The 24,979-nt window shown below is 31.5% G+C and overlaps 1 protein-coding gene across 1 annotated transcript; it reads left to right on the top strand.

Annotated features, from left to right (window-relative positions):
• Nucleotides 1-19,738: 19,738 nt before the first annotated feature.
• On the top strand, nucleotides 19,739-24,734 carry LOC133178770 (uncharacterized). The gene is made up of 8 exons (XM_061313474.1): nucleotides 19,739-20,099; nucleotides 20,279-20,441; nucleotides 20,876-21,066; nucleotides 21,439-21,825; nucleotides 22,375-22,503; nucleotides 23,730-23,833; nucleotides 24,078-24,361; nucleotides 24,449-24,734. Exons 1-8 carry the CDS (start codon nucleotides 19,739-19,741, stop codon nucleotides 24,732-24,734), a joined length of 1,905 nt encoding a protein of 634 aa, XP_061169458.1.
• The last annotated feature ends 245 nt before the right edge of the window (nucleotides 24,735-24,979 follow it).

The following is a 24,979-nucleotide window of genomic DNA, read 5'->3' as shown; positions in this document are numbered from 1 at the left end:
GGATGTTCAAAGTCCAAAAAACGTTGTTCGCATGAGGTACACACTGAATATCAACAAGCATAGAGGACACTTTTAATTAAGTCTCATTCAAAACATCATAACACGGACGGGGAGGTCAGATGTTGAGTTATGTTTTTATTTTGACGTCATAAACGTTGAATGCCAAACAAGTGCAAGGTCACAAGCGAAAATCAAAAGTCACACTCACGTCGTTTAGTTCAACGGTAACTGTTGCAGTGGCTCTTCTATTAATTGTAACATACTCAAAGGAGAAAAACAGAGATTTTGACATATAAATCACATTAGCAGACAAGGCAGTGAGTTAAAAAAAAATTCTAACTATAAGCATTGAATTATTATTTTTTGAAAGATGTAATCTCATAACCACAACGGTGTATGAAAACAAATTTCCATAACGCGTTAACGCACGTTACTCAATTTGTTTGCAACATCGCTGCAGTTATGAGACTATATCTGTCAAAAAATAATAATTCACTATTTTTAAAAATATCAGTTTTATAATTGTGCTTTCAAATCAGTTGTTCATGACAGTTAAAACGACATGTAAACAAGACGAGCTTCAGTCAGTAAACTTAAGGTAAAGCCATACTCGTTTGACATCATATTGTAAACCCGAATTGCCACTTCCTTGAGCAGTTTACTTTTCCCTGAAAAATAACTATATTTTCCCAAATGTTTTTTGTAAGATTTCAACGTTGTATTCTTCCCAAAATGATTGAAAAAGGCAGCATTTTAAAAATTGGTGAAAAAACTGGCTACGTGTTTTAGAATTGTGCAGAGATGCACGTATCTTCAATAATGCGGTTTCGATCTGTGTAAAGTTCTTTATTGTCTTTCTGGTCGAAAGTCTTAAGTAAGACTTGATTTTTATGAAATAATAAAGAAATGTATTTAAAATTCGATTATTATAAGATAGATAGATAGATAGATAGATAGATAGATAGATATACACATATATATATTTCTTTACTTAAAATGGCATTCTTTCTAAAATGAGTTTATTGCAAAGTGGCCAAATGTCTATACACACGCATGAGTTTTAAAGAAATGCGATTACATATAGATTTTGACTAACGAAAATTAAGTTGTTTAAATGTTCAATAATACATTTCCCGATTTGGATTTTTCTCAGAGATTTATCCAAATATTTGAAATAAAACATTTACATGGATGAAAAGTTACATATATGTACATATGCAGGAATCTACAGCTAGAGTGTATTGCATCATCAGTGTAGTACCTACGACTCTAATATCTTTAAAAGGATTAATTTATATTAATGTATCATTTAAGTCATGTTATTGATATGTTATTCTTTTAATATCCTTGTTTTAAATATAGCTGAATATTTTTATATTAAGATGATTTTGCAACAGCAGGGTTGGTCTGTACCCCCTTATAACCCTCCTTCAACACACACACAATTGCATTACCATATCCCTCTCCAATTCCGTTGCGAGCGGATAAAAATACTCAAAATAAAATATCTCTGTACAATATGTTATTCCTCTATGAGCTACTAAGATATGAAAGATGGGATTTTTGTCAATAAAGTAGTAGTCCAATTAAAATAGGTAAAAGAAACATTTCTGTGTAACAATACTAAGTTGTTTTTTTTTTTTTTTTCAATGGAAATAAATGAAAAAAATGCATTTAATAATTGTTTTAGATATTTGAAAAAATGCGATTGTTTTACAAATTTGAAAAAAAATACAAATGTTAATTTAACAAAATAGTTAACTACGTATGAGGTGATTCAGCAAAATTCAAATATTTACAATCGATTAAGAAATGTTTAATTTTGCGAAAAATAACATACCATAAGCGATATTTTTCTCAATACCAAATAATGCTGCGAATGTAACAAATCCACATAACATTACCAACAGTAGGATAGTAATCAAAAAATTCTTTACATATTTTTTTCGGGTTTCATCTTTGTTCTCCCTCTTTTCCTGTTCTGAATTGCCTAACACTGAGTAAGTCCCAACCTTCAATAGCATTAAATATTGATAACATTAAAAATAAATGCACAATACAATTTTGAAAGCATTATTGATGTAAATAAAAAAGTCAGTAAATCAAGAAACATAGATTTAAAAAACTTACCCAATCAGATGCAGTTCCCTTAGAGAGAGAAAAAAAATTAAAATAAGGTACATAAATTGATTTAGTGTTCATAATAGAACGTTTCTTGAACCAGCTAATTTTTTATCATACATTGATAGGATAAAAGCTATATAAGAGACAAATCAGGACTTTCCGATTATCTCAATTTAACTATTACATGGTACTCTATCATTTTTAGGGACAGGGGTGCATGATGTGGAAGCAAATAAAGGAAGGGTATTTGTGGTCGCCTTAATGGGCTTAGAGGAAAGTACAAGTGGGAGCCAGGAAGGAGATGTTTCGGAACTGATGATTTTTTTGCACTTCTAAAGGCTTATTCAGAGTATCCAGGAAAGGAGAATTACAGTTAGTGAGTATGAATTTCAGCTTTTATTTCAATGTTAGTGCTTAACTTAAAAGGTTTCTGACAACGGTACTGTAAACGAACTTCGTGTGTTCTTATTCCTTATGAAAAATAGCGAATCGTTATCAGTGTTTATCTAAACTTTCTAGTAAAAAGAAGTTACCGGTATATCATATGTATACTGTTGATCTGGAACAATCGCCAGGGTGAGATATTCGTCCCTAGAATTTGGCTGTTAAATAGAAAATCATAAGATAACCTGCAACAAGAAATTCGAAACTAGAATTGTGCACAACTCATTTATTGTTTAAGAAAACACGATAGGTGGATGTAATATTTAGAAGAGTGGAGCGTTAAGAAAATATTTTACTATGAATGTGCAAAAGACACGAATGCCTGTTAATGTATATGAATGATTTTCCTGGGTTTTTTTTCACCCAAAATATCAAGACATATATGAAAATTATCCTTCAGAATTATTCAATCAATCTGATTTAATTAAAGCACGTCCCGTGCATGGAGACAATTCGTGACGTCTCCTCACGCGCAGGGTGACAACTGTGTTTTTCTGTAATTTACATGCTTCAGGATAATAAAACAATTATGGACTGCTTAGAAGGGAGACATCATCAATAATCAGGTCTAAGTAGGGTTGTCACCCGAGGGCGCAAGCGCCCTCCGGTAACAAACGAGGGTGACAACCCTACTCAGACCTGATAATTGGTGATGTCTCCCTTCTAAGCAGTCCATAATTGTATATTATATAGTTCTTATCAAATTCCCATACCCATTTTTGTATACAATGGCAAAAGAGATTTGATACTAAAATTTCAAATTTTCTTGATTTAAAAACTTTGGATTTTTAAAAAGGAATCCTTCAAAAATACATTTACATGAATGAGTTCATTCCTTGTCTCCAAAAGGGAAGAACATTTTCTTATAAAGACATTAATAGCACAGCTGACAACAAATACACTGTAAGTAACACATCTACTGTGAAGCTAGTACATTACAGACTCAATCTCTTAAAACCCTATTTCGACCCATGTGTTGTTTGCAACAAAATTCACAAGTTATTAAATATATAAGTGTAAAGGCAATTTTTACCTCTGTAACGTGTATTAGATCTTCCTCCTTCAGATCGTTTAAGGTATTAGCGGATATTGAAAGAAACGAAACGAAGCTATCTTTAACAAGAATGTGCATTAGTGGGTTAATACAAACATTCATCTTTTTAAAAAATTAATTAATAATTGATCCAGGTAACTGTCTAGTGACTCTCCCATAGATACAGATTAAAAGTATAAGATGGCTTGAGTAGAAAAGATATTTCTCAAAATCATTATGATTACCTTAGAGAATTTTTATCATTGCAAAGTAATAATACTTTAGGTAATATACTACTATAGATAGCAAAAAGAAGGCCCACCATTAATTTCCCACTTAAGGCAGAATGTCTTGAAAAAAATCAAAGCTTAAATTGCTTAACTCAGTAAAGGAAACACATATGTCCTTACAAGGTCGTTCTTGTTGGCCTGGTTCTCACTTACTCTGTTTGAAGCCTGATTGGATAAATTCATTTCCTTTTCTGTATTCTGCACAAAGAATATTATAAAGATATAACATGTTGTTGGCGTAATATGTGAAAATGTTATCCAGAGAAAACCATTGTTGATCGAGGCGAAGTCGAGGGGTGAGAATGTAGTGTTGCCAGTATTTCAGCAAATTTAGGAGACACAAATATATTATGTTTGTGAGTACTCCAGCTGCTTAGATGAGAACATGTTATGAAACTGTACATTTCTTTTGCAAAATTATAAATATATATAGTTCCAATTATTGTTTCTGAATTTTCTATGTAGTTAACAAGAATAACTAATTGTTTTGATACTTTTTTGACTTGATGAACAAAAATCGTGGTCATTTACATTATAAAAATATAAATTGTGGTAAAACTCTATTACATTGATACTGCTAAAACAATTTTAGATCGACTTCAACACCACTTGGAAAACAACTTCACAAAAGCAAGATTCATAAAATGCTGAAAAGATTTCTGATTTCGATGAATGTTATGGCCACATATATTTAGAAAACAAAATACGTTGTTTTATGAATTTCCTTAATAACACAGCTCCTCCAACAGTTTAAGACTGATTTCAATGAGACTTGGTAGATAGGTAGATGTACAACACGATGCATAATAACACGTATCGGTTTTGATTTTGACGAACGTTATAGACATTGTTTAAGGTAGACTTTTTTGGGAAAACTCTATCAAAACACTACTCCCCCTACTATTTTGGTCTAATTTCAATAAAATTTCGTAAACAAAAAAAATAGAATACACCAAAATAAATAATTCTGAATATCTTTTTTTATTCAATTAACAATGTTTGCAAATTCTTTCAAAATGTTACAGTTCTTACAGTTCTACCTTCTACAGTTTCGGTCCGATTTTTATTCAATTTGGAGTCGGCCACGGTAGCCAAGTGGTAGGGCGCTCTCTTCATGATCGTGGGGCCCGGGGTAGATTCTCGTTCGCCGCGCCGCTTCAAACCTTTGTACGTAAACATAAATAATGACTGTTCCTTCGTCAAGCGCCCGGCACTGGAAATGAAAGTCACGTGTCTTTCGGATGAGACCTTAAAACCGAGGTCCTGTGTCACGATAGGCGTTGACGCGATAAAGAACCCTTACTTCTCAATGGCCCTGAGTGCCGAATATAGGTCTACATGTAAATTTGAAGCCCTTCACCGGCATACGGTGACGTCTCTTTATTAGTGAAAATCCTCGAATAGGACGTTAAACAACATACAATCAATCAATCAATCATTATAATTTGACATACAGCTTTACTTCCCCAACATATATGCAGCATTTTAAAATATTGATAATACTAGGAAACAGGATTAACTTTTTTCCTTAATGTTTGTAGTGTTTTTTATTCAAACGACGAACTTTAGAGATTTCTCACTTTCTTTTTTTTTCTTTTTTTCTTTTTTTCTTTTTTTTTCTTTTTAGATTAAATAAAAGAAACTATTAGAGATTGATTGATTGATTGTATGCTGTTTTACGTCCCATTGGAGAATTTTTAACTCATAAAGAGACGTCACCATATACCGGTGAAGGGCTTCAAATTTTGACCTTTACCATTGAGCAGTGAGGGATCTTTATCGTGCCAACGCCTGCCGTGACACGGGGCCTCGGTTTTTAAGGTTTCATCCGAAGGACCCACAACTTTCACTTCAAAGTGCCGAGCGCATGGCGAAGGAACAGTTGCTACCCATTTTTTATCGACTTAGGTCAGTCGCGGCCGAGATTCGAACTCACGACCTCCCGATCACGAAGCGAGCGCTCTACCGACTGAGCTACCGTGAACGGTAACTATTAGAGAAGAATTTATCCAAAAAAAAAAAAACAACAAGATATTGATCACTGGTTAGATTACAATTACATGAAATACGAAATCTTTTATTTCAATTTGGTAGCATTTCATATACGTACACGAGAAATGAACTTATAGATGGTAGGTTTAGATTGATAACAAGAAAGTTCTACAAAACATGAAAAAGGGTGAAATACCATTCAGTTTCAATATATAAAAAAAATCTATATATATAACCTTTGAATGATTATTAATTTATTAATTATATCAATTGAGTTGATATCAATTCTTTTGTAAAAATGAAGCATTTCAAATTATTTTTAATGAATTATTTAAGTCTCGGTGATGTATGCTACAATATAACAATGGAAAATTTAAAAAAAAGAGAATGTTATCAATTACCTTCGATTTTTTTCCAATGTAATTACTGTTGTGATATATGCTACTTCAAGCTATGAACCAATTTATACATCCTATAATACTATATTGAAAAGGAAGGAAAGTAATTGGACAGAAAAATATCATATGACCATCAAAACATCAAGAAGAATTGCATAATAACATGTCTGTGTGATAAAGTAAATATGCATACAAGTCTTTTTTAAAAAATATTTTTAGACTTTTTAGTTCAATACCAAATAAAAAAAAGCGCATATAAATGTCTAGTATTACAGAAGATAACTTAAAGACAAGCAAACTTAGAAAATACGTTATACTTGCAGTATTTGTTTTTCGTATAGATGACTTACTTGTAACAAATGAACCTCTTTTTGAATTATCAATGCCTAATTTTGAGATATCATTTTATTTGTTTGAAAAAAATTAAAGATAGAAATATTAGAAGGCTTTAGTATTTTGCATTCTTCTCAGTCGTGACCAATCATTTAAGAACACTCACTGAGAATGTTGCAATGCTAGACCCCCTACCGGTGTGTATAGTCTTGTTCCTCTTAAAAGTTAACAAGGGATAATTCCTTCTGCTCAATGTCTGCATTCAGAAAAAAAGCTCAGTAAAACAAATGGGACAGACCTACTGAGAAAGAAAGAGGTACAGACGGACGGACAACAGAGTGAACAGCCAAAGAGGAAACATGTGTGGTCCCCTACGGTTTCACCTGTAGGAGAATAATAAGTTCAAGTATTCCAATTTAAATGTACATAGGTCTATTCATTAAATTACATTTACCACTGTGATCAATGTTTCAGAAGCCATAAAGGAATCCATATGAGTGTTGTTGTTGTTGTTTTTGTTTTGTTTTTGTTTGTTTGTTTGTTTGTTTGTTTGTTTTTGTTTTTGTTTTGTTTGTTTGTTTTTTTTTTTCAAATAAGATGTAACGCCGTCACATTTTGCTATTATTAACCTTACAACAACACAATCGTTTCGTCATATGCATGCATGACACATAGGATGGCACATAAAATAAAGTGTTTCCCCTGCTATCAAGTTGTTTTACTCATCTTTTACATAATAATAAGCCGATTGCAAAATGAGTCAAAGAATTTTTAAAGTCTCTCTACAAAAAAAAAAAAAAACAAAAACATTCTTGTCCTTGGCTGCTTTTTAAGCATTTATGGAATAAACCATGAAAAACTTTCATATTATTCCCAAATAAATTGTCTCAAAATGGCATGAAATTAAGTTCTTTATTTAATATTTAATCATGTACACAACGTCTTCCAGGCCAGACAATCGTCTGTTCGTAACACTGATATGAAAAAGATTTTGGGCTCCTCACCTTCTTATCAAGTTTCCATTCATCCCATGAATCCACCCCTCTTTCTAGGGACGTTTCGAAAGTGATTTAGGTTTTAGTTTTGTATTTCCATTCCATATCCTATGAATGACAGAATGACACTAAAGTTTCAGAATTATATGAATGATATGTAAAAAGACAAATCATCATTATCATCAACATTTTCATCACTGCCTTCCATATGCATATGAGAATTATTTTAGCAATTTACACACTTGAAATTTGATTCAAACCTTAGATTTTCTAATTTTTGGTTCAAATATATGTTTGTTGTTGTTGTTGTTGTTTTTTTTTTTCCGTAACAAAACTTTCAAGTAATATTAGGTTTTTAAGGCAAAGAAGTACAGTGGCGCCTCGTTTATCCGGACGCCTCTGTCCCCAAAGAAATCGTCCGGATAAATGAATCGCCCGGATAATTGAATCACATATCAAAAAGCACTCTCTATATAAGCATGTATATATGCACATTCTTGTTTCAATTGTGACAGCAAAGAAAAAAACTTTTAAATTATATTTTGGTTAATTGTTTTAAAAGCAGTAATTGATTAATAAAAAAAAATGGATGGCCAATTTTATGCCGAGACCTCCTTTTTTAATTCACCTTCTCTTTGACATGTGACTCCATGGGTTGAGCAAATTTTGATCTACTGTTGTTTTATTTTGTCATATATTATAATTATTGAAGCTTATATGATATGACAGAACTGTTCAGCATCATCAATGAAAATGTTCAAATATAAACTAACCCTGTATATTTCCCGTATATTCATTACACATGGTTACTATAAAATTAACTAATCACTGCAAACTAATCAAACAAAGTATTAAAAAAAATTCGTAAACACAAGCCATCTTCATGATTATCAATATTATTTTTTTCTACAGACGCTAAGTTTGAATTTCGATCATTAAAAAATACCTTGAAAAACGTATTAATCAACTTCTGTACGTAACGCCAGTTTGATATGTAATGGACGTTTGTAAACGGTAGTACATTATATAAAGATATTTCTTCTATTATGTACCTTTCTATACTGTCTTGTGGGAAAAAAAGCGTTTCAAATACATTTACGTTTTTTTTAGAAATGGAACACCGTATTTTAAACTAACGCAATCGACATGATCAAGAGCATTACGAAATCGCTCGTTATTTATTGTTCATTTTATTTACAACTCTCCAAAATACTCATGAATTTACCGACGTATATACGGTTAGCAATATGATTTTGAACGGATTATTATTTAATTAATGCACAGTGTCAGTTAAATTCTTTGAGCTTCATAATAAAGATAAACGTGTGATTGAATTGGGGTAAACACACGCTAATTATAGACGCTATTGTTTGTAGGTCACAGGTAACCGCCTTCAAGCTGATTGCATGGCCAATGTTTTTACAACAATTAACACGAATGCAAGATAAGTGTGAAAATGTCGTTTCTTGAAAAATTACCGTCCGGATAAACGAGTCATTTTTCAATGAACTATTATGTTTTGTAGTAGAAATTGACCGTCCGGATACGGAACGCGAATTTCCGGATTAATGAGACAAAATAACGTGGAAAAAATCGGTTCCCAAAAAATATCGTCCGGATGGTGAAGCGTCCGGATAAATGGCGTCCGGATAAACGCGGCGCCACTGTATATTAATATCTGATATAGCTATTCTATTTCAGAGAAGATATACCATCTGGATTTTAATATGACGTAACTGCCCTAATAATAGAGCCACCTCCATATATAGCAATTTTATCATACTTTAGAAAATAGGGTGGAGTGTTGATGCATAATGGTTAATAAAATAGATTTTTTTCAATCTAAAAATTAATATATTTCCCTTGATGGATCCCTTTTAAATTGAAAAACTTTCAGCTTTACATTCACATGACAGTGGCCAAGTTATAAGTGTAATTATCTTTTAAAATTAATTATCTCTGAAATGATACACTTCAGTTGCATCCACATGCTAGGCATGTCAAGATATTGCCATTAAGAATGATAAAACAGAAGAGGATTTTCACTGTAAACAACCGCTTTTAGGCGTAATGAAATTTTAAAAGTGGGTCTTCCGTCCTTAACGGAAAAATCTTCCTTTTGTACCATTTTGAACACATTTAATAAGAATATTCGATAAGTATTTGATACTTATGTTAAGTATTAAGCTATATTTATAGAAAGTGTTTTATAGAGTAGAACAGGATGTGCATGCTGAACGTAAAATTAATAAAGTGCATGGAGGCAAACATTAATCAGTTATATCGTTTTAATTTACATATTCACCCATTTTAAAATATATATTTCACATTTTGGAAAAAAAAGGTGATGCATGAAATCTTTTACAAAGGTTCTTTAAGATCATAATTATGAATTGACATTTATAAGGGTTGCAGGTCATTATAAAGTCCTTCTTATGTAATTTGATTAGAAAGTATTTTCAAAAAATCATTTTTGTGACATATACCCCTGTATCAACCTTTATTTATTTTTTTTTATTATTATTTTTTCTTTTGAATCTATATAAAATTATTTAAATCTTCATTATGATAATTATCATATCACAACAAAGATATCAAAATAATGATAATGATATATCAATCCCATTTGTAATTTCTATTGGTCCTTAATTGTTAGAATTCAGCAACTCATTTGTATCCAATGCATTATCTCCACTTTGTTTTCAACATACTTTATTGACAATATGCCAAAGGGATTGGTCACAAGTTTCAACAAGAGGCCCATGGGCCACATCGCCTGAGCACACAAACTAGGAAGAAGCAGAAATCAGTTCAGTATTTTGAAAAGTTTTAAGGGGGGGGGGGTCAAACTTGAATTTACACTACTTCAGGATGCTTCTATATCAATATTACTAATCATGGCTTCGCTATTCTTAAACAGAAGAACAAAGATTGCATTGAAGTCTAGGGAGCAATTTAAAAAAAAAAAATCAAATAATAAGAATACCAGTAAATATTGTAGTGAAAAAATGCACTTAAACACATAAGAAATAAATTGACAATTGAAATTGATTTATTTTAATGGTAAGATTTTTAAAATTGATTTTGTTTTTATTAATTAAAAACAGAGGGAGATAACTCTTACCAAAATTCAGGGTCATAAATTAGGACACATCCCACCCTTACATGCTAATAGTAATAAATGGGAATTATGTCTAAATATACTGAGTATTCAACACCTACACATCTGTTATGTATTCAATTTCATTGAATCTTTTGCTATTAGGATTGAATAGTACCTTAACTTCTTTACTGCTGATTCATCATCCAACTTCTTCAGCTACCTTCTTAATGCCTGACTTTCCCAAAGCTTTGACTTATATATCCTTAGGCTAGTCCATTCTAAGGGTTCTCAGGTCATTCCACTATTTGAAGTCTTCAATGCGTTTTACTCCAAGGTCCCTTAACCATTACACCTATATATTCATATGTAAACTTTGACCCACGGTTGTGGCCCCGCCCTATCCCTAGGGGTCATGATTTGAACTTTATCTACACTACCTGAGGATACTTCTGTATTAATATGTCTAATAATGGCTTAGCTTTCCTTGAGAAGAAGAAATTTGATCGATATTTCCTATATATTTCTATGGTAAATTTTGACACCCCCCCCCCCCTGTTGTGGTCCTGCCTACCCCCCGGGGTCATGATTGGAACTTTAATCTACACTACCTGAGGATACTTCTGTATTAATATGTCTAATAATTGCTTAGCTTTGATTTTTAAAGATATTTATTATATATGGTAAACTTTGACCCCCCTGTTGTGACCCTGTCCTACCCCCAGGGATCATGATTGGAACAATCTGCAATCTACACTACCTGAGGATACTTCTGTAATATTTTTCATGATTACAGATTATCTTCTTAGAGAAGAAAACGACAAAGAACCTCGAAAAGAAATAAAATTATTTTCATCGTTAAATGGTCGTGTCAAACTTCAATCTGCGATCTGAAAATTAAATATTTCTGCATTCATAAAACAATTTAATTTTTATTTGTTAACTATATACGGATTAGATTTATTTTTTGCATAAATCATGTCAAAACCAAACCTGAAATATAGGAACCCGTAGCTCTAAAAAAAAAAGATAAGGTAGATTCAATATCTTACCAATAGATAAATTAAAGAAAATGCATTTGGTGTAATACTTAGAAAATATTACACGCTAAAATCCATATAGTAATGCCATATCAGCCCAAGGGCCGACGGTCTGGGCGTTGATATGGGACCTGTTGGTTGTTATGATATAGATTTCAGTATGTAGCATTCTATTTATCGTGTGATTAAAATATTTACTTTGTGAGTTCAAATAATTATAAAGTCATTTCAGAAAGTTTCTTGTATGTATATGACCTTCTTCTAATAGAGCCAATTTTAGGTCATTTAAAACTAAGCAAGTCAACAAATTTTAGGACATGAATTACATCACATGTACATTTCATTAAAATTTACTTAACTTACTATTAAACTTTTTAATACGTTAATTCCGTTTTGTTGAGCATAGCTGCATTTCGGTCTGCTACGTGATATGGGTTTTTGAACCGGTCGTTGATATGGGGCAATGTGACATCACCCGTATTGCACGGTGCGGAATCCGTGTATTTACTACTATGTGTATGATGGAGAATATTACCTACATTTATACGTTTAATTTAAAACAATCATTTTGGGAGTATTGCATGTTAAGTAGTGTATATAATTGTATAATTTAAAACAAACATTCTAAGAGTATTGCATAATCAGTACTTTTTTATTACAATTTTATAAAAGAATGATAGTCATTACTCCCAGTGAGAGTTATAATTTCGATCTCTTATTAGATGGTTAATGAACCTTAATGAAATAAATAGATTTTTAAAAAAGAATACAATTCAATAAAACAAATTTCCAAAAAGTTTTAAAATAATTTTGATCTGAAATATAAACTGTAGGAATTCAATTTTCAATATATGAATCAAATAATAAAAAGAAATCGGTTTGAAAAATGAAAACACGATTTCTAGATCTAATTTTCTCCTTACATATATTTTGAACTTCCGGGAACAATATAGATCGAAAACATTTAAATTTCAGCACTTGCAAACATGTAACTTGATCTGGAAAGACTCTGTCACATACAAATGTAGAATTTGTTCATTTTTAAATTTGTATATGAGAATTGTCATATATAAATTTAATATAAACAAATTCTAAATTTGGAGGAGGACAGTCATGCATTAATTGTATAATGTATATTTGTATAAATTGTATAAATGCATAATTGTAAGTTAGCCAGCACCATATACGTACATATTTTCAATAGTTGAAAATGTCATTTATTGTCTTTTTTAAGTTATTTATTTGTATATAGATATTAGAACTATGATTAACATTGTCAGTAAAACATTGGATTGTCAGTAAGTCTCTGCTTGACTAGTTAAGAGTATATTTACAGTATTTTCTGGTAGTAAATAATTAATTTAGAGGAAGTTCTGACTTCCTAGTTGTCATGTTTCCAATGCATTGAAGCCTTGTAAAGTTTGCCATATACCTGCATATGGCCATATGTTATCGGCCAACCTGTATTTTTATTTATCCATTTTATCTCTGTGTAGGGTATGATCCCAAAGTCCATTATAATGATGATTAAAGGACGCATATGGAAAGCAATTTTGATCTTTATTTAAAGTATATTACAAAAAATTCGATCAATTAAAATAAATCTGTACCTAACATTTATGCTTAGAAAATCAATTAAAATAAATTTTTGCCTACCATTTACGTTTAGAAAATTGCATCGTTAAAAAGATATGTAATTAATTTATTCAATGTTTCCGATTTATTATATACAAAGAAAAATACATTTTTGAAATACATGTAAATCGTGGTGGATAGGCATTATATCTCATATAAAAGAAAATTTAGAGGATAATGATTGATTGATTGATTGAATGATTGTATGTTGTTTTACGTCCCATTCGAGAATTTTTCACTCATATAGAGACTTCACCATATACCGGTGAAGGGCTTCAAATTTTGACCTTTACTCGGAACTCAGGGCCATTGAGCAGTGAGGGATCTTTATCGTGCCAACGCCTGCCGTGACATGGGCCTCGGTTTTTAAGGTCTCGTCCGAAGGACCCGCAACTTTCACTTCAAAGTGCCGAGCGCATGGCGAAGGGACAGTTACTACCCATTTTTTATCGAGTTAGGTCAGTCGCGGCCGAGATTCAAACTCACGACCTCCCGATCACGAAGCGAGCGCTCTACCGACTGATGGCTTAGTTTGTTATACTTTTGCATGGACAAGTACGTCGTCAAAATAATGCGAAAATGTCCAGGTTTACTGGAAAAACTATATTTTTAGATATATATTTTTAGAATTAAGTTTGACATTTTCAAAATATTCAAACACATCTTGAAGATGGAATTTAAATGCAGTCCTAAAGCGGCAATTATTGCAATTCTTTTTCAACCAAAAAACATGATGATACTCAATAAATTCAGTTAGAGAGCAGCACTGACTAAAATTATGATACACTGTAATACGCCTCTTCAAATGTAGCTCAACTTCTTTTTTAAATTAGATAAATCAAACAATATGAATAGAAATTATTGATTTATGATGTATTTCATCGAAGAATATAAGCAAATTTACTTTATTACACTATTGAGCTGCTATATATACATTATTATTTTGAACATGTTTTATTGATACAAATATAATATGTCAATGGGATTAGGCACAAGTTCCAATAAGTTGGGTAATTCTCTCCCCCGCTGCCGTTTTTAGCATCAAAATAACAATGGCGAGTGGTGCAACAGATGAAAATTCCATAGTGGCAGCCATTGACTTTGGAACAGCATATAGTGGATATGGGTTTTCCTTTAAAACAGAACCTGATTACGTCTTCATGTCTTCATGGATTGAGGAGCATGGATCCGCCAATTTGAAGACCCCTACCTGTTTACTACTGAATCCAGATCAGTCTTTCAATTCATTTGGATCCGATGCCAAGCATGAATATGAGCGTCTTGCTGCTGATAAGGAAAACCAGAATTATTACTATTTTGAGAACTTTAAAATGATATTACACTCTAAGGTAAATTCCTTTTGATTTAATTTGCCATATTTTTAAATGGGCTTTTCTTAAAGCCCATAGATGTCCTGCTATTTGGACAAGTTCTCTTTAATTGCTCTCCTTGTGAGTGTTTTCATCTCATATAATTATCTGATTTTGTAACAATACAAAAAATATTCAAGTTTCCAAAGTTTCCAAATATTAAACTACAACTTCCAACCTTCTTACCAATAAAAAAAAATCCAGAAATTTTGATTTTTTAAAATGTTTCAATTTCAATAAATATGTAATAAACTTGATGTGTGCATCGTTATATTTTAATCAATCAGTTACATTTTTAAAACATATCATTGGAATAAGCTATTGTGTTTAATTTCACTTTTAACCTTACCGCTCTCTTATGATTTGTAGACAATTAACAGGAATTCGCTTATCGCTGATGTCTTAGGAAAACCTGCTCCTGCAATGAGAGTGTTTTCACTTTCCATCAAATTCTTAAAAAATCATTGCCTAGAGACGATGAGAGACAGAGGTCTAGATGCTATAAGTTATGATGTCAAGTTTGTCCTGACTGTGCCTGCTATATGGAATGACCGTTCTAAGCAATTTATGAGAGAAGCCGCTATTGAGGTGTATATATATATATATATATATATATATATATATATATATATATATATATATATATATATATATATATATATATATATATATATATAAAATCTAATTCATGACATTGTAAAGTCATATGAATAATAAAAATTGAAAAAAGAGGTTCCAACTTGAGATTCAGAGAACTTCAAAATAGAGCGTGTACACAGACTTATAATATTTTTAATGGATGAAATATGTAATATGAGTATAAATAATTAGTAGTATATACGGTATAGTAAGACCATTTTTACCATACAGGCTGGAATTAAAAATGAATCTTTATCATTGGTTCTTGAACCAGAGGCAGCTGCAATTTATTGTCAGAGAGTTTCTCTTGACAAAGTAAGATTTGGAACAGAGGCAAAACTCACAACTCCTGGATCCCATTTTTTAATCGCAGATGTTGGAGGTATACATGTAGTTACTTTTTTTTTCTTATGTTTTGGTTAATCCAAATGCTTAAAAAAATAAACTTTCACGATTATGCTTTCTATCTCTATGACTTTTCAATTTATTTTAATTTCTACCTAAATGGGATATTTTTCCATTAAGAAATTACAATATTAATTGCACAAATATGAGTACATGAAATAAGTAAATTTAATAAATTATGTGAGATCTTTTAATTGTGCTTACTTTTCACATTCTCCCTTTAAATTTATTGATTTGCTGTAACACAAAGATTTCAGTTTTTATGAGAGAGAGGGGGGAGGTGTATGCTTATATACAAGAAGCATAAACTCTTTTACAATTTCGAATATTTTTGTAGGAGGGATTGCTGACTTCAGCGTCTATGAAGTTAATGAGGATGTATCACTTACTGAACTTCATCATGCCTATGGCGGACCATACGGAGATGTTTGTGTCAATGACGAATTCATGAAGATTTTCGATATTATTTTTGGACCAGGAGCAATGAAAAGGTTCAAACTTAAGGATATGGAGAAATTTGTATCACTCATTAAAGCATTTGAAATTGAAAAGAAGATGGTCAGTTCTAACTACAATAATTCCTTTAATATAGATTTGATATGTTTTCGTACCGTAGAACAATCTGTAGAGAAAATAGAGACAGCTGTTTATTCGTCAAATTTACGGAATAAAGTTTCAGTCTTTAGTGACAAACTCAGGATTTCACCTGAATTGATGAAAAACTTTTTCGATAGTAGTCTAAATCAAATTATTGACACCGTACACACTATTTTGAAACGACAGCAAACTGTTGAAAACATACTAGTGGTAGGCGGATATGGTGAGAGCAAGATCCTCCAAGAGAGACTCAGGTCAGCATTTCCTAGGCAGGAGGTTATCATTCCACAAGACTGCAGTTCTGCTGTTGTTAAAGGAGCAGTCTTCTTAGGTCATAATCCAATGTCAATTTATGCACGAATTCTGCGAAACACATATGGAATAAAAGTTAATCCGTCATTTGATCCTGTATTACACCCCAAAGAAAAAAGATTCATTGACAAGGATGGAGAGGAAAGATGCGATGACATGTTTTGGAAGCTTATAGTGAAGGGATCGACACTTCCATCTATTGGAATAGAGGAGTTATATTCAAATAATCATACAAAGCACGACAGAGAAATTAAGTTAAGTGTTTATTGCACGGAGAATGAACACCCATATATCATTGATGAAACATTCCAATTTCTTGGAACCGTTACCTTTATTGTACCAGAACATATTAATGAATCATGGCCCATTGATGGAAAATTTGTTTTCGGAATGACAGAACTGAGTGTGTTTGGAATTGCATTGCAAACTGGTGAAAAAGTCCCTTCTACATTTGACTTGCTCGGAGAACTGTAGTTCTGTGGGATAGAAAATTCGATGAGACATACCATAGAGCTACAAAGCCATCCAATGTGAAAACCTTGGATTTGGTCGCAGGTTTCGGGTATTATTTATTGTATTATATGCAATCTTACGCCTAAAGCATGATATTCGTTAATAAAACACATATTTTTCTCCTTATTTTCAACAGTTCGAATTTGCCTCTGTGGACTGGGGTTGTTACTGCTTCAAAAACCTGTCCCACTAACAGCCATGTTAGGGTCATAATAATATAAGCATGCATAGGAAAACACCTCTGCCGAGAAAATGTGTCCATTTGTTGTGTTATTTTTCTGATTTTTTTTAATTGATAACTTACACTTTTAAAAGACGATGTAGTTAACGTTTGACCAAAAAAAATTGAAACTAGATTTTCTTGACATAAGTACTTTCCCTAGCATGCGTAAGAATGAATGTAAGACATGTTTGGTCAGCTCTATGTACAAATGTGCCCAAAATGAACAATCTTTTAAATTGTAGATTCGAGTTAAAAACAGGAAACACATGGGTCTATAAACTCATATTCTGAAGAATATTGAGCAAAATACAAAATCTATAAATGAATGAATATAAATCGGAGTATTATTCCAAAGGAAATCACAATAAAAGATTTTCGATCATTTTTTTTTTAAATTAAACATGCTAAATACACTTTACGAATTCAGTTGTAACTTAAAATCTGAAAACAATTCAATATTTCTGCTTTGTATTTTCTTTTTAATTTGTCGAAACTTGGATTTCCAATGTTTTCGGTGTAAAATGGCACATAAATAAAATTAAATGCATTATAACACGTTTGTCAATGGGTAGTAAACATGGTCCCGAGTTAAGAAAATAAACTCTTTAATTCTAATTTCAAGAATAAGAATTCGTTAAATAGATTAAGAGAAAAATAATACCTGCCTTTGATTTTATTTCATTCTGAATCAGAGAAATAACTCTAATCTCGCTTCGAGTAATTTTTAACATGTTAAATGCCACCGCATCAGGCTGCCATTGCACAGTAATCTCATTCAAAATCTATAATCAGAAAAAAATAAATGCTGATTAATTTAAATGCCTTATTAAAAAGAAACAAATACACAGACCCCAAGACCCGAATAAACTGCCGAATGTTTCGTCGTATCCGATTGTTTATCACTATATAAACAAAAGAAGTTAGTATGTTTTACCAAAACATAACTTAAGATTTCTGCATTGATAAATTGACAGCGATGTGTCGAGTAACACTAACTGTAGGTTGTAGCAATTGTCTGGGGATTTTTGTGTGACTTTCGGGTATTAGTGACGGAAATGATTCCTAATACTGGAAGATGTCTTTCAATAGTTTGGTTTCATGCTCTCACTTTTATTGGTAAGTCTTTCTTTTCTTAAGGGAAGTTTGGACTTCTCCTGCATTTTAAATCTACAACAACAGTTCTCAGGAAAACAAAATTAGTACTCTAAAGAGTACAAAATAATATAGATATCTGAAAGTATATGATTACAAAATCATTTCTTTCCTGTCGGAATTACCCTGACCCCTCTAGTCAATATGCTTTTTTTATTTTTTATGTATTAAATTAAAAGCCCAGATTGAAAAATCCTCGAGGAATATGACATTGGAGAACCATTAGAAATCCATTCTTTTACGTTGGTAGAAAAAAAAAACCCAGACAATTTATAGGATTTTGAAATTGTGCACGTTCAGTCTTGATAGAAATGAATCTGGAGAGTACAGTAAGCTATTAAGAAGTTGTCCAGCTTTGTAACATAAACGCCTGAGAGTATGTTTGTATAGTCTTGTTAGCGTAAAATATTGAGAGTAATTAATTTTGTCCTACACTAGCTCAAAAAAATCTGAGAGTATTTGTACAGTTGTTGAGTAGAATAAAATTCCTGGAGAAAGTTTTCCAAATGAAAAGAAAAATGTTGAGATTGTTTACAACTTTGGCAGAATAAAATTTGACAAGTTTTTGCACAATAAAAGTCTGAATTTTTTTTTCTATCCTTGGTAGAATAAACGCCTTTGAGTATGAAAGTTTGTCAAGCATCAGATAAAGTAAATTTCATAGAATTTAGGTTTGGGAAATATCAGAGTAAATATTCAGATCAATTGAGTTTGTCCAGCTTCAGAATCTATTAGATATATTTCTGAAAGTTTGTCCAGCCTTGGTAGAAAAAAAAATCCTAAAAGTAAGATCCTAAATCTTAAAAGTCTGACCTTTTAAAAATAAAATCCAAATTTCTGAGAAACTCTATAGTGATTCTAAATTTTGCAAACAGGTGCTTGTAACTTTCCGTCAGTGGTTGAAACACATTGTTAAATTTATCTTCAAGTTACCAATAACAAAAAGACTGAAGAGAGTATTTCAATAAATGATATGGTTCACTTTTCAAAAAGACATTTCTGAATGTATTACTATTTTTAATTTAGCTGATGTAGTGTATGTCTGCGCTTTTTGTCACGAGTATGTGCCTCAAATGCTCATTTCGTACAAAACGTTCACTATAATCAGAGCTATTACTTTGACTCTAAGGTATTCAAGCATCAATGGAGTTAAAATCCGTCACGGCTTGCTATGGAATTACTGGATTAGTCAACTTTCTACAACCTTCATGTTCTGGTGGGCAGAAAATAGCAGTACGGGCATTGTACACCTTAGCTAAATACAAATCGTCTGGATGTCCTCAAGAGCAGACATCAGCCATCGATCCCAGCTGTTGTCAATATGACGTCAATGACTGTTCGTACTCATATGACTCGGGGTCATATCGTGCTTATTATCAAAACTGCAATGGAAAATCATCATGTACCATACAGGTTTCTTGGATAGATTTACCAACTTACTGCAATAAATCGGTGTACATCGAGAGAACACACTATATGAAAATGGATTATTATTGTATCTCTGGTATGTACATGTACTTAAGTATTGCAACATTTTTTTTTTCATATATGATGCACTTTTCTTTATATTTCAGTTTGTAAAACTACTAAATAATTACTTGTCTAATATGGATAAATTTGTTAAATATGTGTATATATTATCTACCTGATTAACTTCCTTTAAAATTGTTCTTCCAACTGTAGATCAAGCTTTAGATCCATGTTCAGATCTCACAACAACTGATTCTCCCGCCTTTTTCTGGAATGCTGGCTTCCCGTCGGAAATGACGTCAGCAAACACTTCCTGTTCATGCTCTGTTGAGTTGTCTTGCGATACAACAGTCCAAATTACAGCTCTTGATCTGAAGTAATATAAGACAAAAAATAATAATGATAAAATAAGAAGTGGAATATATTGTCATAACAGCACTAGATTTTATTTCAATCAAGTAGCTTTTGATTTTTAAAATGAAACAAAAAAATTTTTTTTTTTTTTTTTTTGCTTTAAAAGATGGTGAAACAATGAACATCAAAATAACAAATATTTATTGATACAAGACAAGGTGATTTTTTTTTCAAATGTATAAAGAGCCTTAAAATACGTTCATATAGAAAAGTAACAAAATTATCCTTTAATAACTTAAAATACAACTATACATAGTCAAATTGATTACCTTTTTCAGTTTTCACCACTTTTCCTTCATGCCAAAAAAAAAAAATTTGTCGTAAAATTGATGTCCTTAAATTTCCAATGTATAAAGTCATGTTGATAGATTACATGTTCCAGCTATTTCTTTACAGTTTTAAAGACCTTGGGAACTGCCAACAGTCCATGGAAATCACTGATAACTCTTCATCTGTTACCTTGGACTGTTCCAGTAATAATGACTATTTGCCAAAGATTATTTACACAAGTTCTGGTCACTTCATCACCATCAACTTCGTTAATAACCTTGGCACAACAGGAGGAAAGTTTTTCATACAAATACAAGGTATATTGACGTCAGCTCAGGTAATCTAAATTTAAAATCGGATCTCTTAGATCCGCTCCTTATGCTATGAATAAATCGTTCACTAAAGTGATTCGGTTCAACATTGAATTAAACTTCAATGCTGTGAACTCTGTCTGACTCCACCATTATAAGGTACTGGATTAGAGAGATGAAATTAATGCAGAACGTCACATCATTTCAATTAAATCGCAGTTCGATTAACAAAATTAGGATTGAAAGCATTTAAATCACCTCAAAGAGGGCATAATACTGGTATGCATTTGGAGTTTGTAGGATATATCGGTTAGGTGTTGTGTTGGTTGGCAACCTCATTCTGTCGAACATCACTTTAATTGCTTAATTCTTTTCAAGGATTAAACCCGACAGGACAGATAACTTTATCCTGTGGCATATCAGCTCTATCCAGGCCTTCACTGAATTCTGGTAGCCTTGCTAAATGTCCTGTAGACGGAGAGACAACCAGTGCCATTTCCACTACAGTTCTTACTTCAACGACCAATAATTCAACATCAATAGAGATATCAACAATTAATTCAACCTTATTATCAACGGACTCCTCAACATCCACTTCAACAGAAAATTCAACGGAATCAACAACTGATATCTCGAACATTTCAACAGAAATTTCAACTATATCGACAGAATCTTCTTCTTTATCTGATGTTAATTCAACTTTGAGTGATAATGTAACCCTGTATTCAACAGAGTCAACCATTAATTTGAGCTTGTCAACCTTCAGTATGTATTACAACCTGCTTCTACCTATAAATTTGTACTCTACAAGTGGATAATTGTGACAGTGCATTTTTTGCAATTTTTGTTTAATATCAAACCTTCCATGTGGCGATTATTATTGCTAAAATAAGCAATAAAAAAATTATTTAGATAATAACCTGGGTATTAGAAATTGCAAATAATTCGCCTGAGTGTTTATTTTGCGAAATATCTCTTATAGCTAATAAATTTGGCAAAAGTTGCAATCAAACATATTTCAGCCATTAAATTTGCAATTCAAAATATATGTTACCATTTTTCAAACAAAGGATAATCCAGAATTACACCAATCCCCTCTATGGCGTTCGAAAAATTAACATAATTGACGTCTGTGCTTAAATTAGAAACAAAATAGGGGAATCAAAATATGATTTTCTTTTCTTTTTATTAAGTGTTGTATATGTACACACCTGTCAAAAACAGACTGTTGGTTTTCCCTTATTTCGTTAAAATGGTTGTCAAAGATAATTTTACTGATTTTGTCCTATTTTAAACTTGATTACTTTCATTCAGATTTCTCAGATATGACACCGGAGTTCACAACGCTGACCTGGGTTAGCACTGAAAACTACTCCACGGCTCCCACTGATGTCAACGTCACTTCCTGTTGTGTACAACATTCCCACGAAAGCGAAGAAACTCGTGAGTAGGAAAATATTTAAAGAAACGAATTAATCTATCATTCCATATCCTAATTTAATCTAAACTGCTCGGAAAGAATGTTTGTTTGAATTTATGTAAAATAAAAAAATGTTTCTGGAAAAATGAATGAATAAATGTGTGTGAATATGTACAGCTGATATGTAGATATATGGATATACGTATTTATTGCAGGTTTTGGTTGAATTAATTTTTTAATAAATCTTTCACATTCACATTTATATTTAAATTGCAAATGTTTTCTTTTATTCAAGTATTACACTATATAACAATTTCATCATATATGACCACAAATCCATTATAAAGTCATAATTTAGGCCTAGTTAATTTTACAGTAACGTTATAGCGGTTGACGTGTTCAAGTTCAATTCATATCGTTAAGATTTGAAAAAAAAATCATTTCAAGAGTTTCAAACTATAATACGCAAATATTTGTTATAAATAAGTCACAAATATTAATAACTACTTTTTAAACATTTATGGGGATCGATATAAATACGGGTTGGTTCCTGGTCAAATCTACCATAAAGTATAGAATTTGATCATGTGACCAATCTGTATAAATTTAAATGATATCATGTTTTTTTATTGAAGCATTCTTGAATAAAATAATTTTGTTAATTTTGCTTGGGACTAAAACAAACTGATAAACTTAAAATACAATGTAAATATTCCATTTTCTTAAATAAAATAATTTCGTTAATTTTGCTAGGGGCTAAAACAAACTGAAATATAAACTTAAAATACAATGTAAATATTCCATTTTCTTGAATAAAATAATTTCGTTAATTTTGCTAGGGACTAAAACAAACTGATATATAAACTTAAAATACAATGTAAATATTCTATTTTCTTGAATAAAATAATTTCGTTAATTTTGCTAGGGACTACAACAAACTGAAATATAAACTTAAAATACAATGTAAATATTCCATTTTCTTGAATAAAATAATTTCGTTAACTTTGCTAGGGACTAAAACAAACTGAAATATAAACTTAAAATACAATGTAAATATTCCATTTTCTTGAATAAAATAATTTTGTTAATTTTGCTAGGGACTAAAACAAACTGAAATATAAACTTAAAATACAATGTAAATATTCCTTTTCTTGAATAAAATAATTTCGTTAATTTTGTTAGGGACTAAAATAAACTGAAATATAAACAAAATACAATGTAAATATTCCATTTTCTCCCCATATTTCAGCTGTATACATTATTGCTATTGTGATACTGGTGGTAATCTTAGCAGTGGGTGCTCTGATTCTGTTTTACAAGGATAGAATAAAAGAATGTTGCTGCGCAAAAAAGGTTGGTTATAAACTATTAAAGAAAATTGATTTAAACTTTGAACACTGTTGTCAAAATAACATCCATTATTATGGTTAAAAGATAAAAACAAAAAGCAACAACAAAATCCAGAATTATTCATCAAATCTTATTTTGTATCACTTGTGACATTGAATAGCAATTGCAATTGTATAGCAATTATATAACAAGTATATTGAAATAAAAAAAATAATAATAATGTAATACAAATTCCTTTTTCTTTCAGACCAAAGGTGATGTCGAAGACAACAATAATGAAATTAATCCCGTATTTCAAGTCAACCTGTTGGAGCATTCTAAGTTCCAAGCGCTTCCTCCAATAAGACATGAATTTAAAATGAAAACAGATTATTTTGACAATCCGACACCGATAACACGTGAGCATTCGCTATTTCTCAAAGCTCAGAAACGTCAGAACAACATAATTAAAAACAGATTATCTGACAAATCATGGAATATTGGTAGCAGTGAACCGATCAAACAAGAAAATATACCAAAGAAAAAAATCAAGCCTAGTAAAAAGATAAAAGAAGTGAACTTTGAAAGAGCAAGAAACTTGCAACAAGGGGATGTTCAAACACCTGGGGATGTTAGTAGGGGTGAACGAAACAGTGGAACGGGACAAGGACAAAAACTAAAGGGTAGAAAAACAAAAGGGAGAAAAAGGAATGGGAGAGTAACACAAAAGGATGATGTGATAGATGTGGGTACGAATTCTTCTGTGCCAAAGTCGACTTTAGGAGTAACATCTCCATCTACTGCAAGGAGATCCTCTGTGGGGGCTACTATTGACATTGCTGATGAAGAGGGGCAGCTAGAGAAAAGTGTTTTAATAGATAATGTGGTAGAAAATCTCTTCAGTGGCAATATGACAAATGAGTAACAGTACTAGTAGAGTGCGATAATGATTTTAATGAAATAATTTGTAAAGCAACTATAAACCTTATGCACATACATGTATCAATCTTGCAAAACTTGAATAGAATGTTTTCATTTAAATTTTCACGAATTAAATGTTTTACTTAATGTTATTATGAATATTCAAGTGGCCAACAAACAATGCATTCTTGTTTTTTTTCTTTTCCACAAAGCAATCGTTTTTATGGATTTTGTTAAAAATTCCGATAC

The sequence above is a fragment of the Saccostrea echinata genome, unplaced genomic scaffold, assembly GCF_033153115.1.
Source record: "Saccostrea echinata isolate AGI-Se365-2 ecotype Australia unplaced genomic scaffold, CSIRO_AGI_Sech_v1 ptg000003l, whole genome shotgun sequence".
NCBI lineage: Eukaryota > Metazoa > Mollusca > Bivalvia > Ostreida > Ostreidae > Saccostrea > Saccostrea echinata.
This window is presented reverse-complemented; position numbering and strand designations above follow the sequence as displayed.

Coding starts and splice junctions, on each gene's coding strand:
- LOC133178770 (XM_061313474.1), top strand. CDS start 19,739: ATGGAGTTAAAATCCGTCACGGCTTGCTATGGAATTACTGGATTAGTC. Junction 21,826..22,374: donor TTTGAGCTTGTCAACCTTCA/GTATGTATTACA, acceptor ACTTTCATTCAG/ATTTCTCAGATATGACACCG. Junction 23,834..24,077: donor AATGTTGCTGCGCAAAAAAG/GTTGGTTATAAA, acceptor TTTTTCTTTCAG/ACCAAAGGTGATGTCGAAGA.